Source organism: Ptiloglossa arizonensis, chromosome 2 (assembly GCF_051014685.1).
Source record: "Ptiloglossa arizonensis isolate GNS036 chromosome 2, iyPtiAriz1_principal, whole genome shotgun sequence".
Lineage (NCBI taxonomy): Eukaryota > Metazoa > Arthropoda > Insecta > Hymenoptera > Colletidae > Ptiloglossa > Ptiloglossa arizonensis.
This window is the reverse complement of record NC_135049.1, coordinates 32016736-32034159: the sequence shown is the minus strand read 5'-3', so window position 1 is coordinate 32034159 and position 17424 is coordinate 32016736. Positions and strand designations below refer to the sequence as shown.

The 17424-nt window shown below is 45.5% G+C and overlaps 2 protein-coding genes across 2 annotated transcripts; both read right to left on the bottom strand.

The window, feature by feature from the left end:
- Positions 1-452: 452 nt before the first annotated feature.
- Positions 453-3214, bottom strand: LOC143155147 (outer mitochondrial transmembrane helix translocase). The gene is made up of 6 exons (XM_076327556.1): positions 2927-3214; positions 2556-2798; positions 2291-2492; positions 2007-2203; positions 1705-1883; positions 453-1625 (listed from the first exon to the last, which is right to left on the bottom strand). The coding sequence occupies exons 1-6, from the start codon at positions 3080-3082 to the stop codon at positions 1478-1480; spliced, it is 1125 nt and encodes a 374-aa protein (XP_076183671.1). The 5' UTR covers positions 3083-3214; the 3' UTR covers positions 453-1477.
- Positions 3215-4601: 1387 nt separating this feature from the next.
- LOC143143174 (UPAR/Ly6 domain-containing protein crok) lies at positions 4602-5906 on the bottom strand. The gene is made up of 3 exons (XM_076304158.1): positions 5689-5906; positions 5192-5377; positions 4602-5047 (listed from the first exon to the last, which is right to left on the bottom strand). Exons 1-3 carry the CDS (start codon positions 5738-5740, stop codon positions 4821-4823), a joined length of 465 nt encoding a protein of 154 aa, XP_076160273.1. The 5' UTR covers positions 5741-5906; the 3' UTR covers positions 4602-4820.
- Positions 5907-17424: the final 11518 nt, after the last annotated feature.

Sequence of the window (17424 nt, the reverse complement as noted above, 5' to 3'; positions counted from 1 at the left end):
TGTTACTTTATCGTATTTAAAAATAGCCGTCAATATTTTCTTCCGACTGTTACATATTTGTACTTCATGCGTCGAACGTTCTCAGGAACGTAATATTCTTCGTATTCTAAGGTTTCGTACATATTCTTTTCTTTACAAATCCACATTGAACGCTTTACAATAAATTTAACTGCCTAAATCGCATTATTACGAATGTCAACATTTTCTGTAAAACCATTGATTTTTTGCCCATTCGTTTCCTACATTCAAACCCTCCGTAATTCTACAATATGTGAATTGTAATCTTCTTTCATATTTTTTGTTTGTATCTCCTTTTGTTATTGCTTTTTATACTTTTGTTGTACATCTTTATGAATTTTATGAATTAATAGGTTGTTCAATAAGTTTTGTCGTTCGATAAAATTTAACAATACATAATCTTCATTCTAATCCTAAATGTTTAAGGTTATTCAAATTATTTACACAATTGTTACTTTAATCGATTAAATAATACATAAATTTAATTTAATAAATTAAGTAATTTCATAATAAATTTCTGTGGAAGTGATATACGAAACAATTAATATTAGTTATTTTATGCAGTTCAATAGTATTTATATCTTGTTTTAAATCTAAGTACATACATACCAGAATAAAATTTCTAAAAGTACAAAGTACTCCACAAGTCTCTACTCTTCCTATTTTGTACCTTTTGACCGATGATATTTTTTACCGTTTTATATATATGTATATATAAATGTAACAATGGCACGATGAAATTTACACAACAATAACCAAGATAAATTGATAATCTTTTGCGATTCATTATTTAAAAATATTTACAACAAACTCCCGATTATTCACTGACAAGTTTTACAGGTTGTTATGTATATACAAAAAAAGAAATTAATATTAAATATATTTATAATATTAAGTATAGTATAACTTTGATGATCTTTTTCTTCATTTTCCGCAAAGTTACGCAAGAAAGTAAATAATTACGAAATATATCAATAATTTTTCTTGTGATCTATAGTTTTCATGTCAACAAAAATGTCATCAGATAATCGGAAGTTTTCTGCATACATACATTCATAACAAACACGTTTGGACGTACAGAAAGGTAATTTTAATCAAATCTATTAAAGTAGATAATTCTTTTAAAGAATAGCCGTTCTTCTATATCCTTTTATAACATTATAAATAACATTAACTTTATAGCTGAATGTTGTCCTATGTTAGAAAATTTTCTTCTCTTTAATTAATATATGCTAGAATTTTATATTATACATATATTTACCATGTGCAATATTTGGTTCAAAACTGGTAATTTCGCATCGATTGTGTACTATTCAAGAAATTTAATGTCTTTACGAATCAACAAAACAAAATTTTAAATACACTGGGAACAAGAAATGTTATAAAATTATATATTTTTAATTTTTCTTTAAAAAGTGTAAAAATTTAATGTTAATTGATAAATACTATAATTTGTTTATTAATCTAAATCTAATTTAGCTGAAACCAAAGTACCCGTATGTAATTTAGATGTTTTCATCTTTTTGAAAGATGTATAAAGGTCTAACATCGTAATAGGCCGTACAGCATCATAATAAGTTTCATTGTTGGTACGAATATTTGTATCTCTGTAATAAAAGGGTTTGATTATAAACAAATTTTTGTAGAGAGCTTTGTATTCGTAAAGTATTAGAATTGAATATTAACCGTTCATGAGTGCGTAAATAGTCTCGAACGCGATAAACAGATGCATTTCTACAAAGTTCTTGTAAATCTGAGCCAGAAAAACCTTCCAACATTTTTGCCAATTTTAAAGTATCCACATCTTCATCTGTTGGCTCGTTCTCCAATATCAAATCCAAAACTTGCATTCGTTGTAACTCATTCTAAAACAAGTGTACAATTAGTGCAAGTTCTGCACACATAACGATGATTCAATGTGTTACATGCGTGAATATGTTACATGCAAGATTAGTGAAGTAATATATTTCTGTGTAAGTATCATTTACTGGTAAACCAATGTGGAAAGTAGCTGGCATACGCCTAAGAATTGCTCTGTCTAAGTCTTGTGGTCTATTAGTAGCCCCCATTATTATTACTGTGCAAGACGGATCCGTGATCAATCCATCCCAAAGAGACATAAATTGTGCTTTCATCATTGCAGTTGCTTCGTGATCTTGGGAATTTCGTGCTCTCAAGAACGAATCTGTGAAAGAGAATAAAGAATATTGTTAAATGCTCGCAAAGACGAATTGTCAAAGGAGCCTATATTCTTAATTTCTTTATAACTGACCTATTTCATCAATAAAGATGATGCACGGTTGAAGTTTTACAGCGAGCGAGAAAACAGCTGCAGTCAATTTTTGACTTTCTCCGTACCATTTATCAGTCAAAATGCTTACATCTAAATTAATAAAGCAGGTTCTCGTTTCTTTGGCGGTTGCTTTGGCAATCATTGTTTTACCACAACCTGGTGGTCCATGTAACAATATTCCCTACAAATGAAACTTAAGTTACAATAAGAAATTACTTAGCAATGCATTATTGTAAATATATACTTTTGGTGCCTGTGTTAATTGAGAGTCTTCAAACAATTCTTTTCTTTGTATAGGTAATATAACTGTTTCTTTAAGTTCTTGAATAACATTTTCAAGACCTGCAATATCCTTCCACGAAACTCGAATATCTTTAGGATTCACGATATGATTTGCAATCATCATTTCATAATCTGTCAATTGTTCCATGTCTACTGACCATAACAGATTATCCATTTTGGCCAATTTCCGTAATTGTTCACGTGCCTAAACAAAGATTAAATATCATATTTCTTCAAAGAAAGCATGCAAAAAGTAAGGTTATTCTTTTATTCCACGGATTGTAAAGGTTATGTAATAAAATTCTTAAAGTTGGAGAATAGTAAATTTGTAACCTTTTCCTTGGCTTTCTTTTTTGCATTGTTCGTGGGATCCAATTGATTTATAATCCATTTCACGCTAAAAAATCCAACAGCCGCAACAAAAGACACTCTTGCTACAAGCACGAATAATTCTGATCGTGAATAACCAACTCCATCCGCAACATTCATCGTTAATCTGAATTTATCAGAAATATACGTAAAAGTTAATTCGTTTTATGTAATAACCAGTAACCCGCGCTTTGCAAATTATCATGCCACTTTGTCACGCTCTTCTCGAACCTTTACTGATCATGTCTTCCTGGAAAAAGAACAGTCGTGTATGACGAAACCAGTGGAAAGAGTGAAAGCATGCGCACATCGTTTACCAACCTAGAAGATATAAACAATTTTAGTTTAGTCACTGGAAGGTTTCCCGCGTCGATCAAAATTAACAATATAATTTGGGCATATCAGCCCAATATATGAAAATACGTGTACTTGAATCAGGATATTACAATTGAATGTTGTACTTCACATGGCAAGAAAATTTTGCTTATTCAGATAAGTTTACTATCGATGGATATTGTTTTTTTGGTCTCCGATAAATTATTATGTTTTTACACGGTGTATATTGCTGAAAGCAAAAATTGTCGTCTGCCGTATGTACGTCCGTTAACCTTATGATGTAATGTATGTAGTATATTGAATTCGAGCGATATACATATGTAAGTACTTAGGTTATAGATTTTTGCTGCACCTTGGTGATACGTTTTCGTGAATAAATATAGGACGTACCGTTTAACGATTTCTTAAATGAAATTTTCAATTATTAACGTTAAATTACATTGGCAATGTAATATTTTTTTAAACAATGAGAAATGTTTATCGATACAGATTTCAATCGACATCTCGGATAAAGTTTGTGGCGTTTAAACACGAAATTATAAGTACGACAATAGCACGGGACGTGAATATTTTAGTAGCACACCTACGAAGCTATGCTCGAAGAACTCTCCCATCGTGTGTAAGTTAATTACCCGCGCCTTGATGTAATAACGGCTAAAATTCTGACGAAGAGCTGCTCTTATCTGTGAAATTAAGCTCGGTAAAACCATGAACCATCAGAACTGACTATCTTTTATCCTAATGTTATTTCGTAAATGAGTACATGGTAGTATTATTAATTAAATAAGCATATTAGATTTTAATTCAGTCGCAAATAAACTAGAATTTTATGCTTTTCTCACAAAGGTATAAACTTCGTTGTCTCGGTTTCTATTTTTTTTTTTTTAAATTGAACACCCAACTGGGCTGTATATTGTCGTAATATAAAGTAGCGAATTACCGAATCAACGATTAACGGTATAACTTAATTACGTCTGAAGTAACAAGGTTCGTCGGTATGGATCGTAATATAATACAGGACACAGACACACACACGTGTATGCGAAAGGGCCTAAATAGTCGAGCCGTTGTGTATTTCGTAGTGTTGGATCCGCTAAAGCTTTAATAATCTCGCCTGACATAATTAACCGGCGACCGTTGAATTTCCGGCACCTAGAATCCTTGTAAATCATTCCGAGGCCCTTCCTACTTCGTTCTTCAAATATATGTTGGGGAACATTAGGTGCATCTGTTTATTTCACTCGAAACTTGTACGATTAATTAGTGGAATGTAGATTAAAGCAGGTTTAAAAACAACTTATCGTGGAAAAAGTATTTATTTACAAAAGTTTATAAACTACACTTGTAAAGCAATATAAATTGTAAGTTTGTCTGTATAAGGACAACACAGATTGGACGGATATTTAAACTAAAACTTAATTTTTAAGGTCACTTTAAAACATTGCTCTTTTTGTAGGCAGCTCAGCTATTTGCATTTATCTTAGATATTAATTTTAAAATTGTTTAACTTTACCTTGAACGTTTACTTACAATTTACTATCGTTAATACGCTCGTTAAAATACCAATTAATAATAAAATTGTTATCGAGAACGATGATAATGTTGTCGCTTCGTTACAAGAATCTTCCGAGCAGGAGCATTCTTCCCAGTATACCCCGTTGTTGTGAACCCCCCAATTACAAACGCCCGTGACTCCGGTACTGGCTACGGACGAGCATCGACGGATCACCTGCCGCCATCTACCGTTCCCTATGAAAACGATTCCACAAAACAAACTTATTGAAGCGAAAACGATGATTTTGGATTCGTGCTTTCTCAAAACGGAGATGATTAAACGTTAAGCGAAAAATGACGCGAACATTGAAACGATAAGTTTTAAAAGTCGAAACTTACATATGAATCCACGGGGGCTCTGATGCGTTACTTTGACACAAAACGTGCCAGGCATATGAGACTCTTCGCTGCTGCATTCGATGGCAATATTCTTTTCCTTGTCAAATTTTTGATACGCCCCGCATAAATCTTCACCTTTGGGATCGGTGTCGCTGCTACATTGATAACATCGAATCGCTTCGGTATCTAAAATTTATTCGAACGAACTGGAATTGTCGACCAATGATCAAGATTATTCGGTATAACCTAAAATCGCGCGAAATCGATAGCGTGGTTTGCATTTTGTTCGTTACCAGCTCGCTACGTAACTTGAAAGATCGCAATCGATAATTTCGATATATTGGAAATTCACTGGATTCTTTTATTTAGAAATTCAACAAGTGTACATGTCCCACTTCTAACATGGTGTTCGTACAAGTTCGTAGAAACAACTTTTACTAGATTTCATACAACATTGCACCCGCGAACGATCGTTGATCGTAAAAATCTTCACTTACCTATCATTGCGAACAACAACGATAAATAAACAACACCCGCGATTGCATTCATGACTGCCACTTGGATAAGTTTTCATGCGAGAGAATCACCACGCCTGTCGTGTTTTTACTAGGCGCTTACGCGCGTGTTAGGGCGTTGGTTGGTATGAGTTTAAACGACTTCAAATTCCCCTACTTGTCTCTTTTTGCGTGACGTCGTGTGCATGCTACTTGTTTATACTACCAGCAGTATTGGAATACTGCCGTATAGATCGTGACGTCACCCGCGTTCGGATCATGTGACGAGCAGAGAGTAGTAAAAGTGGAGCGGTGGGGAGGGCTTTAGCAACGGCGTCTTGGCTTCCCGTTCGACGGGACGCGACGCGACGCGACGCGACGCCATTTTACATACAGAATTCGGCTCGAGTAGACGTGTGTGAACTTTGGAAAAATTTATCATACATAAATTAATATCACGCGTATTTCGATTCATTTTTACCTTCCTTGTAACTCTTTACCGCATTTCTAAAACACGAAGAAAGTCACGGTTACGTTACGTATACGATATGTTTGCGTCGGTTGCTAAGGAGTCTACCATCTGGAAACTCGAATCAAGCCGAAGTAACCCGAATGCCGATGACGTTACGATCTATTCGGCAGTATCCCGACGCTGCTTATCAGGATCGTGCATACGAACGAAAGAACCTCTTTACGGTAATCGAGATACGTGTGTGCATCGCGTAAACTGCGTGCATACGCGTTCCTGAACAATTTTTGAAAGAGTCGATAGCAGAACGAATCGATAGAAAGGAACGTAAAATCGTCTCGAAACGTTCGTAACTCGTGGACTTGAAAATCCAAGTATTTTTAAAGACGCGCCACGTTTCGTCTTACGTCAGCTTCGAGTATGTACGAGTTGCGTTTCGTCGCGTGAAATTTTCAAGTCGAAGACGAGGCGATAAACCGTTTGGAAATACTTTTCCGAAATTACATCGTTTACGTTTCGTACGAGCGACGGTATTAAGAATGTCGACGATTTTCAACGAAATGGCTATTCCGAACGTACTCGCTAAATTATTTAAAACGGCTCTCCACGAACCGCGTTTTCTTTTATCTTATTTTCTCCGTTATTCGCGAGGGTCGGAGCTCGCGTTCCCATTTTTCCGGCACGGAAACGTGGATTTCATCGGAAACCGCTAAAGAAGTCGGTTCGTTTCGCTTAGGTACAACACGACGGAATCGCGGACTTTGCCGTATCTTATTGGGATTCGAAAAGGGGCATCGGGAATTTGCAATTTCAAGATATTCCGACGTTAGTAAGTCAATGGAATCGCGGAGGCAGGCGGAGGTAGGGGAGGGATTTACCGAAAGCGGTTCCTTCGATTCGTTCTTTCTTTAAAAGCTTCTAGACGGATTCCCAGGGCCCGTTTGTTATTTCAATTCGACTCGTTGTCATTAGCCTTTTACTTATTCGGCGTAATTCCGCGCTTGCCTTTGTTATGCTCTCTCGCGGCCCTCCTGTTCCTTTATTAACGGGCGTTCCTTTCGTCGCCGCTCTTCGCGACAATCTCATTAAGATGATTTCAACGCGCCGAAGGTTCTTTCGGTCCGAGCCGTTGCGAACTCTCGGTTTTATTCCTCCCGGACAGAGGAGAGAAAATGTTTCGGCTCGATTGAAGATTTTGCGGTACTCGGTTAACGCACGATTCTTCGTGCCGATCGATCGGACAACGGAGCCGTAGAAGAGGCTGGATCTCGCTCGATACGTACCAGAGATATCACAGACCCCCTTTCCCGATTGTTTTCACGTATTTTACATCGCGGTCGCCAGTTTTCTTTTCGTTAAACGCGGTTATTGCGCAATATACGAGAGTCGGTGAAAATTGTACCTGGTATTCGAAGCTACCGAATCGGTCGTTTCTCGAATTTTTGGAATTTCGGATCGACGTCGTTCCGCGACACAACGAAATAACATGTATTTTCATTGCTCGGAAGCCGGTTCGAACTGTTTTGCAAAATGTTTGTCGCGCGCATCGAAAACGAAAAAGAGCGTAAAAAGCTCTCTCCTCTCGCCGTTTTACGGTCGCCGCGTATTTTTAGCAAGGTACGCAGCAACGTTGTTAGAACGATTCAGAAACTGGATGGACGAACGAGGAATAAAAGTAACGCATCGATCTCGCGAACAACGATGTTTCGTTGGTCGATTTTTGTACGTACAAAGCTATAACTACGTAGCCCGCGGGCCGGGCACGTTGAATATTTCATAGAGCGGCCACCGCGGAAAACCGATGTCCACCTACATCCTTCAATTACTCTTCGCTACGTTGTGTATCCTTGCTCGTAGATGCGTGAGCGTACTTCTCGCTCGGATACGTTCACTCGCGTATACACGCTGGAACGTTCGCCGCTACCGGTACACGTATTTTTTCCTCCGAAGCTCCGTACCTTCCCTTTGTACTAAATTTTACGAGCCGGCGCATCGAGATATCTTCCTTTCTGTCTTTTATAAGCTATAATAATATCGGAGGGCGATAAATCGACTCGTATTTCTCGACAAACTTCAAACGGTCGCGTCCGCCCCCGTCGCGCAGCTCCGCGCGGTTCTTGGAAACTTTCACCAAACGCTGCAATTTTTTTTTTCATCGGAATACAAAGAGAACGAAGAACAACCACGGTGTACGTGGAATTTCTTTCGCGGATAAAATTTGACGTCTTCGTTTCGAATTCGAGCCGTCCGGCGATGGAAAATCCCGAGCGCCGTTTTCCGGAAATATTTTCACTCGCTCGAAAAACGAGGACGAGAGAAGACGAATGGAAGTGAAAGTCGGAACGCGATGGTCGTTCATAGTGGTCGACGGTGGCTTAAAAAGTTCCACCATATTTTAGACCCTTTAAAAGCCGCGGAAACAGGAAGAAGAAGGAGCGAAAAGCTCTGGCTTAGAGACGCATTTTTAAACTTCGTTACCGGAAACTCTCGGTAGACTGCCGTCGCCGGTTCTTCTTTTGTCGCGTCCTTCAAAGTAGAAGGAAAGAATACCGGAATAAATGAATCTAATAAACCGGAGCGCGTTTTAACGGCGCCACCGACCCGACGAATTCGTCTTTTAATTGTTAATCGTTTCCGCTCGATTCGTAAATACAAGAACTACGCGGGTTTGCGCCCAGTCGAGCGGGGGGACGGTTTGCTTCGAATGTTTGACGAGAGAATGAATTCGTCATAGGGAGCGAGAGCGAGACCGAGCTCGTTATTACGAGCGCGCAAGGCGGTCCGGTGCGCGGTGCGCGGCGAACACGATTGCTCGGAATAATTTATGGAATTTTCGACGCGACGACTCGAACAAGCAACCGGATCGGAACAAAGGGGATTTATTTTGCTAATTGGCGACTCATCGATCGTTTCGAAATTGGAGCGCGGAACGCGGAACGCGGCAGAGATTGCGTAATGTCGCGGTCGAGACGTATCACCGACAGGAAATCACTTTTACCCCCGACGCGTCCAGTGACAGATGAATACGAATCGCGAGTGTCCGCGGAACGACGTTCGCAAAAATATTAATGGCCGCCTATCGGTCATCCCGGTCGACGTCCGTCATTTACCCGACGGGAACGAAATTTAAAAGCTACGAATGTTGTCCCCGACCGTCCCCGACGAAGCACCCGCCCGATTCGCGGTTCGATCCTTTCGTTAGGTTTCTCTTACCGAATCTCACCGCGGTCGAGTTTTCCTCGCTCGAACGCGAGTACTCGATAAAAGAAAAGATCACCCGCGGCGTTTCGTTCCCGCGAGTCTCCCCTATCGCGACTCCGCGTATCTATTTATTCAAATGCGCGTACCGTGCGCGACGCTCTCGGTACATGGAAACGAGCACCGGTTACGTTTACACGGATGCAACGACTCGATATCTTGCGGCGAAATAACTCAACGGATCAGACGGTGTACGTATACCGCGAGGGGTACGCGCGCCAACCGATTTGCATCGATTTCCTCGGGCACCGCCGTGGGATTTCCTGGACAAAAATTACGAGCCGAGCGGTGATTCCGCGAGAAAATTCGCGAAAATTCTCGACCGAGCTCAACTTCGAGCACACGGTTTCTTCCGTCTTTCGATCGCGAGTTATAGTTCGATCGAGGGGGAAAAAAATTCCCGAGGGAGCGGTCCGAGCGCGGACAACCGTAGCCATCGAGCATCATCCGAGACCGTTTAACCCGTCGCCCGACCAGTCGATTTCGCGAAACTTTTCCCGGGCACCGCTCTAAAGTTTTTTCATTATTCGCACATTTAATCCTCGATATCTCGGTGAACGATATCGTCGCCCGGATCTCGCGAATTACAAGAAAAAAACGTCGAAACGAGGGATTCGAACCGATAGAAAACGAAGAAATTCGAAACCCGTACGAGAACGCTTCATGAGAGGAGCGTTCCTTCTCCGAGTCTTCGAGCTGTACGATCGTTGTCCGCGAACGAAACGATCTTTTTTCGGGCGAGTTTCCACGATCGCGATCGTGCATAATTTTTACGTACGCGTACCGCGAATGTGTCTCCTCGAGCGGAAAGATACCGGCTCGCGCGAGTTGGTGGCACGTTTCACGGTTGGACGATCGACTCGTAAATATTCGCGGGCAAAGATCGGCTCGATAAATTCGCGAAGGTTCCCGGTTGGCAAGGTTTTAATGGAAACGCGGGACCAGAAGGGACTCGAGGCATCGGAATATCTGTGTAGGCGCGGAGTCAGCGAGGGTCTCGCCGATGTCGAGACACGAGAATGCTTTTCCGGCGACACGTAAATAAGAGTTCGGAGGTAAAGCGGTCGGAAATAAAACTAGTCCAGATCGGGAGAAAAGTCGATGATGCATCCAGGGAAAAGTGGCGTACGCAAAGGCTGGGGTTCCGCTGCTCGTTGCTGTATCTCCCTTTTACATCGACTCGATTCGACACGGTTCGAGTCTCGTTCGGTCTCGAGTTTCCGAGTCATCGTCGTCGTCGTCGTTGTCGTCGTCGAAGTCGCCGGTCCGTCCAAAGTACGCGATACGAAACGATAAAACGAGAGTAACGCGTAGACGGGAAGAGGAAAATTGGGAACGTTTCGACTTTTCCTTCTCGCGGGACACCCAGTCGAGGCGAGATGGTTCGCGGGAAGGACGAACTGCGCTGCGAATGTACGAGAAACGGACGAAACGACTGTATTTAAGATGCGACGATACAGCGGCGGGCGCTTCGAGTCTCTGCGAGTGTGATGAAAATAAGAAGAGAACGGGCGGTAAAGGGTCGAAGGGGACGAGAAACCGTGAGAAAGACGGAGACGAAGCTCCTCGGCGGCGGCAAGGTCGGAGAGGGGGTTGGTACGAGAGTCTCGAGAGGGAGAGACCTTCTCTCTTATTCCTAAGGCAGCCGGTTTTTCTTTCGTTTCCGTACGAAACAGACCGAGCACGTATCTCGTTAGCGAATCATTAGCAACTCTTCTCCTACTGCAACTACTGTCGCAGCGAATGCTCGCGGCTCGTTCTATTCTTACCGGCGTTTCTTTCTACTTCCTTCTACCGTTTCCGGTGCATTCTTCCATCCTGGCGTACTCGTGGACAACTTTATCGAGTTATCGGCGTCGTTTCCGTTAATTATTTCCTGCGACGATTCCTTTCGGAAAACTACCCATCGTTCCCGTCGCAACGGCAAGATCGATGGACGAATCGATCGATCGAGCTCCCAACGCTCAACGGGACAAAGATACGATGGAAATGAAACGAAAAACGAACGAAAGAGAAAACGAGAACCGTTTGTTACGCGTTCGTTGAGAAATACAACGGGGAGATCGAGAAACGAACGGTGTATCGATATCGGGGGCGAGTAGGCTACGGTGGGTGGTGTCTTTCGAGGATTTTCGAATCTCGTCGAGCAGGACGACGGTGGCGAGTTCTTCTTCGGGGAATAAAATTACTCGGGTTCTCCGGTTCGGAGCTCCTTCCTTTCAAAGCCTCGACTCGTCTTTGTGGTCTTGGCTTTCGTTCCGGCCTCGTTTGTTCGTTCTTTCGTTCTTTCGTTCGTTCGTTCGTTCGTTCGTTCAGCTCTCCTCGTCCTCGTCCTCGAGCGCCTTTGGCGAAACGTGGCTCGACTCCGCGGCAAACAACGAGACGATAACTCAGCGCTGACATTGGCACCGACACCTGGAACTCTTATCGCTTACGCGACCGCCGCGGGTGCAGTCTATTCGCGAACCGGAGAACGCGCTACCTGTATTCTCCGTCCATTGACGCCCGTTCGCGTATAGAAATCGAAGAGTCGTTGCGAGCCCTTGCCGTAAATCGCGATCGTTCGCCACCTCTCGTTCCACCGTCGGGAAGATCCTCGTCCTTTGTGCGATCCTCGGTTCTACCTCTTCTCCTTTACGAGTACGCTCGACCCCCTTGAAAGCTATCGGCAATGGCATAACCGTTTTATTCACCTTTTCCCCGATTTCTCGCGCGCGACTACGCCGCGTAAGTACGCGTGTACCGTTGCTCGCGGTAAACACGTAGCTTCGTTGGCAATGCTGCTAAGGGAAGGTACGCGTCTCGAAAGAAGGGCCAACCTCGACGCCGGGTAGGAAGAGAAATTTATAGAGTCGGCGATCGGCGTTCGGTAAATAGAATAAATTTACAAAGTCTCGGCATTAGAGCAGCCACGATTTTATTCGAGGAGACGCATAATACGATCCCGAGCGGAGCGGGTACGCGAAACTTCGAGGACGGATCGAACGAAATTTGAATAAAAATACCGTCTTCCCCTGGATGGCTTCCCCGAGAGGCAAAATAAAGCTCGGCCTTAGCCCCCGAGGGGTCAGCCGACGCCGTTTCTGCAGGAAGACGGCTCGTATAATAGCTAGATTTTCCAATAGGCGGTGCTAGCTTCCGGATCGCGTGCTTTTCCTTCGCTTCGCCGTTTTCAGGAACAACCGTCTCTTGGCCACGTTTTGCAACGGAATCGCGGGAAAACGCGTTCTCGGTGTTTCCGTTCGAACGGAACGTCCTCCGTTTTCGTAGCTTGTTTTCTCCTCGATTCTCTTCTTTCGCCGATCGTTTCCGCGCTGCTTTCCTCCGAGATACGCCGAGCGGAGGAAATTTTCCTCGCCGAAGGAACTCGATAGAGAAGGGTAGCCACTCGACGGACGCGAAATTCCCTGCGGTCGCTGATGGTTTTCGGTTAATTTAACGCTTAGGGCCGGTAAACACGGTTGCCGGATCGTTCGTCATGGCTCGTCCTTTGGGTATTCCACCTCCGTGCCGTCGACTCGACCGTGAGACCATAAATTGCAGCGGTCGCGCAAAAAGAAGCACCGCGACTCTAAAGAGCCGATGGCGATCTTTGGATATCCTCGAAGATTTACGAAACTACCCACGATCTCGATCGGTGCGCCGCGATGGTAAACTCTTTCCTCCCTTCTTCGTCCACTCGTTCCACCCGTCTCGTTACTCCGTTCTCTCGCGCACCCTTTCGGTCTCTCCTCGAGTCCGCTGCCACGTGAAAACTTTTGCCCCTGAACTTCGAATCCGAGGTCTAAACGATTCCTCGGAAACGACGCGTCGAATTTTCGGAGCTTTCTTCGCGCGAACCGTAATTTACGAAAGAATTTCCCACCCGAGTCTCGTCGTCACCGGTTCCGCTCTCCATCGCGTTATCGCACTTCGAACAACTATTCGAACCGCGACGTAAAGTATTTTTCTCGACGCGAAGCGTTCGCGCCGATTACAACTCGTATATGGAAAATACAAGCGTCCTCGTGCAGCGCTGCTGGAATTTTCGCGAAAAATCTCGGTCGAGCGGAATCGATAATCGCGACCGATCCATCCGTTCGGATAAACATCTCGACGAGCGATTATTCCAATTATACGCGTGCTCCGGGTTCTCGAGAGGTCGAAAGTAGTCGCAAGGAAGAAGCGTCTTAAGCCGGCCGGGGAGCGAAAGTTTCGCAACGACGAAAGAGGAACGCGCGAGAGGAGCGAACGGGCGAAAGAGGAGGAGGAGAACGAAGACGGAGGTTGGGGCCGGGGTTGGCGAAGGTCCTCGGCGAACGAGACGGTAGGAGGAAATTGGTTTTGCATTACAAAGCCGGTGGTCCGTGATAATAGAGCGCTTCATAGGCACAAGTACGAGCACTTACCTCCTATGAATTGTCCAATTATATTATAATCCGAAGCGAGAATCCGTCGCAGTCGTTCCGTTATGCGGCACCGTGCCGCGATGCGTCGAAATATCCGATCGCGCGAACATTTCACCGAACGTTGTCTCTTTTTCGTAATTTTCGCGACTCGTCCACGGTTTTTCCTCCTTCCAGACGCGCACACGCTTCGCGATTCGCGCCGCCGAGAGGTAAGCTCGTTCGTCGAGATCGAAACGGAAGGAAATTTCGCGAACGATCCTCGAGCCGCGTTGTTCTTCGTCGCGACGTAACGAGAGCGATCGGGTAACTCGTTCCGATCGAATCGCGTCGGAAGATCGAATTCGTTCCCGGGGGAGCACGAATCTTCCCTTCCGAAGAATAATCTATTCTATCCGTTCGAACGAGACGTCGAAACGTTGATTGGGGAGATCGAGCTCCCTCCTTACGGCGAACGAGAAATACGAAAGGGGGCGCGAGAAACGAAAAAGAGGAGAAAGGGCCACGAGGACTCCGTGAATTCTACGCGTATTACGCAGGCTCGAAGGGACGGTGGCTTGTTTCTTCGACTCCCCCGGACCGAGGTAGCGATCGAGAATCGAGAAAGCACAGGGGCTGGAAACTCGAGACGAGCCGGGGAAACGTACGCGGAACGAAAAGAGAAGAAACAATCGGGACTTTTCAATATCGAGCCAAGCGACGTCCATCGAACCGTGACAGACATTGTCAGAGACATAATGGACTCTGGATAAACGAAGAGCGATACCGTACCGCCGGCTTCGGAACTTTACGGAGCTTGCTCGTCTACCGTCTACCGTCTCCCTCGCGGGAGAATGCTTTCCGCTTTCCGCCCGGGATCGTTAACGAGAAACCTTGGATACACCGCGAATGATTCGAGTACGGTTCGAGATCGAACGGAGAGACGCGCGTCACCCTCTACCGAACGATCTTCTTATTTCGTCTCCCGTGCGAAAATCTCTTGACGCTTGATCGAGGATTCTCGACGCACGGGGAACAGGGTAGCTTTCTCGGTTTAAAGTATCGCGTGGCGGCGCTACTCGTGCTTGCCACCAGAGGGAAACTGACCACCGATCGTTTCCCGCAAGTGTCCCGTAGCTGCTCCGATACGTATATATACGGTCCCTTACCGATCTCCCAATGTCCCGGCGTATAAGGCTGGACCTGCTAGATTGCCTTACAGACGAGTCCACTAGCAGACCCGGGATATGTGAAACGCCTTTCCCTCTCCTATTCCATCTTCGACACCTTTTAGCGTCTAAGCTAAAATCGGTCGAACAACTCGTTCAATCGTATCGACCGATACCGAGAAAATAAATCGTCGAAACGTAGTAGATACACTCTTTGCCCGAAACAACGCGTCCAAAACGAGAGAGTACGGTAGATTGAAAAAAATAGCGCGCGTACGTTGAGAAGGATTTTCGACGAGCGCGATCGATATTCGCGTTCGATCGGAAGGGAAGATTTCCGAGGGGATTCCGGTTCGCGTCGACGGCGCTCCGTTTCATCGTATTCGAAGCGATTTTAGCGGACCAGCGATTTTGGCTGGATTATTCCAGCGAGTAACCCATTTACGGCGACTGGTCGCGGTATCGGGTGTCGGAACCGGTCGCGGAGTATCGTTCTCGCTTCCGTGGAACGCTGGCCACGAGTAAACACCGCGTACCCTGGCGCTAGTCGCGAAACAACGCGGTGGACTCTACTCTACTCTACTCTACTCGTCGGTCTCGCGCGGGATGGGACATTTCGATCGGTCGGGCTCAAAGTTCCGAGAGAGTCCAACGGAAATGAATCGTAATCGAGCGCGGTATGCGGATTCAATTACGGACGATGATGGTTTCGAGGCTCTCTCGGGGACGAGAGCCGCTCGGAAAAGACATTCCAACGTTTCGCTGGCATAGCGGCGGGGCTAGCTTTGGCTCCACGGGCTATGGGAATACCGGGACGAAACCGGTGGTGCGTGGCCTGGTCCGTTTCTACTCCAGCGTGTCGAGGCTGCGGTCGTGGACGTCTTCGAGCTAAACCCGTCTTTCGAACATCGTTAAACAGACAACACCCCGTCCTCGTTGCGTAATCCGTCCGACGGAGCTTCGACCGGGACGAGAAAAATCTCGTTCCGACGGAATTACTCGTTGCTTCGTACCGGCAGCAGGTATTTCCCCCGGTTTTTTCGCGACCGTGAACACGAAAGAGCGCCAGTTCGAGGAGATCACGAGGAGGACCCGGGGGCCATAAATACATTAGCCGCGCTAATTGACGAATCGTTAATCTCGCTGCGTTGTACATCCGGAATGGTAACGGATGCGGACAATAATGCCTTGGAGGGCCGCAAAATCGGCCCGGACACGCTCGATTCTCCCACGCTCGGAAATCGCATCAAGCTACACGCGGAACGAGTTTCCGTTAAACCCTGGGCTACGTCGGGAACGATGTATCAGGGCAGCTCGCCAAACGGTAATGTTTCTCCAGTTTCCAAGCCCCGGCGTGGCGTTACCTTTATTTATTTATCCTTTTCTACGTGTATTTTAGCGCCGCGCTCCCTTCGACGACGCGAAACAACGAGCTGCTCGCAGCTTTCGTTTCGCCACTTTTTTCCTTTCGCTGTAATTTGGCTCGGGAGCCCGAATATTTTCTCCTACCGGTGTGTTTACAGGAGTCGTCGCGTCACGACTCTCGCCTTTATCAATTTTCGAATCGCGACGGAGCCACGAGTTCTCGCGTATCCTTCTCCGCTCCTCGAACGTTTCCAGTGGAAGACTCGACGCGATATCCGGCGAGCCGTTCGCTCGCGCCTTTGAACGCTATCGGACGCGTTCGTTAACTCGAAGAGACAGGGGAAACGGTAGGAAACGATTCCATCGATATCCCGTTAGGCGGTATCGTCGGCTCGGATCTCGACAATTAGGGCCACCGGGAATCGATCGATCGTCCTGTTGGCTCGTTCGGTCGAAAACATATTTACGAAGTCGACGGGACGACATCGTCGTTTCCTACGAAAGGGAAATACTCGGCCCGTTTCGGCGATCGATCGAGCTAATCGTCGGTGTTGTCGAGCGATCTCGGCCTCGAGAAACCTACCTACCCGTACGAGGGTGCAACCTCGTTCGATTTCATCCCGCGTAAATACGCTCCGACGAAACGATAACCGCTATTTCTCGATCTCGTCGGTCGCATCGACGGGAAGTCGTTCAATGGTTACAGATGGCTCGACGAAATTCCCGTCGATACGAAATCAGCCTTACGGAAAATATCGCGCTCGTTCGAGCCCGGCCAATTTCGTTTCGCTGACGCGGCCGACGCGAGCCAGTCGCAAAACGAGCTTGCGACCGTCGCCCGGATCTCGTACGCGTACCAACGAGACCTGGAACCCGCGAGAACGAAATCGAGGGGACGTCTCGGATTTCGAAAAAAACCTTTCTCCCTGAGCCGAGCGTTCCCTCGGGGCAAAAAAAAACACCTCGCCGCTCGATAATTGTCCCCGTTTTCGAACATCGCGCGGACCACCGCCGTAGGAAAATTCGAACGGTTGGACGCCTCTGTTTACGAACACGGGGACGCGAATCGCGCAACCTGGAATCGTTCTCCGAGCGACAAGACGCTCCGCGTTTA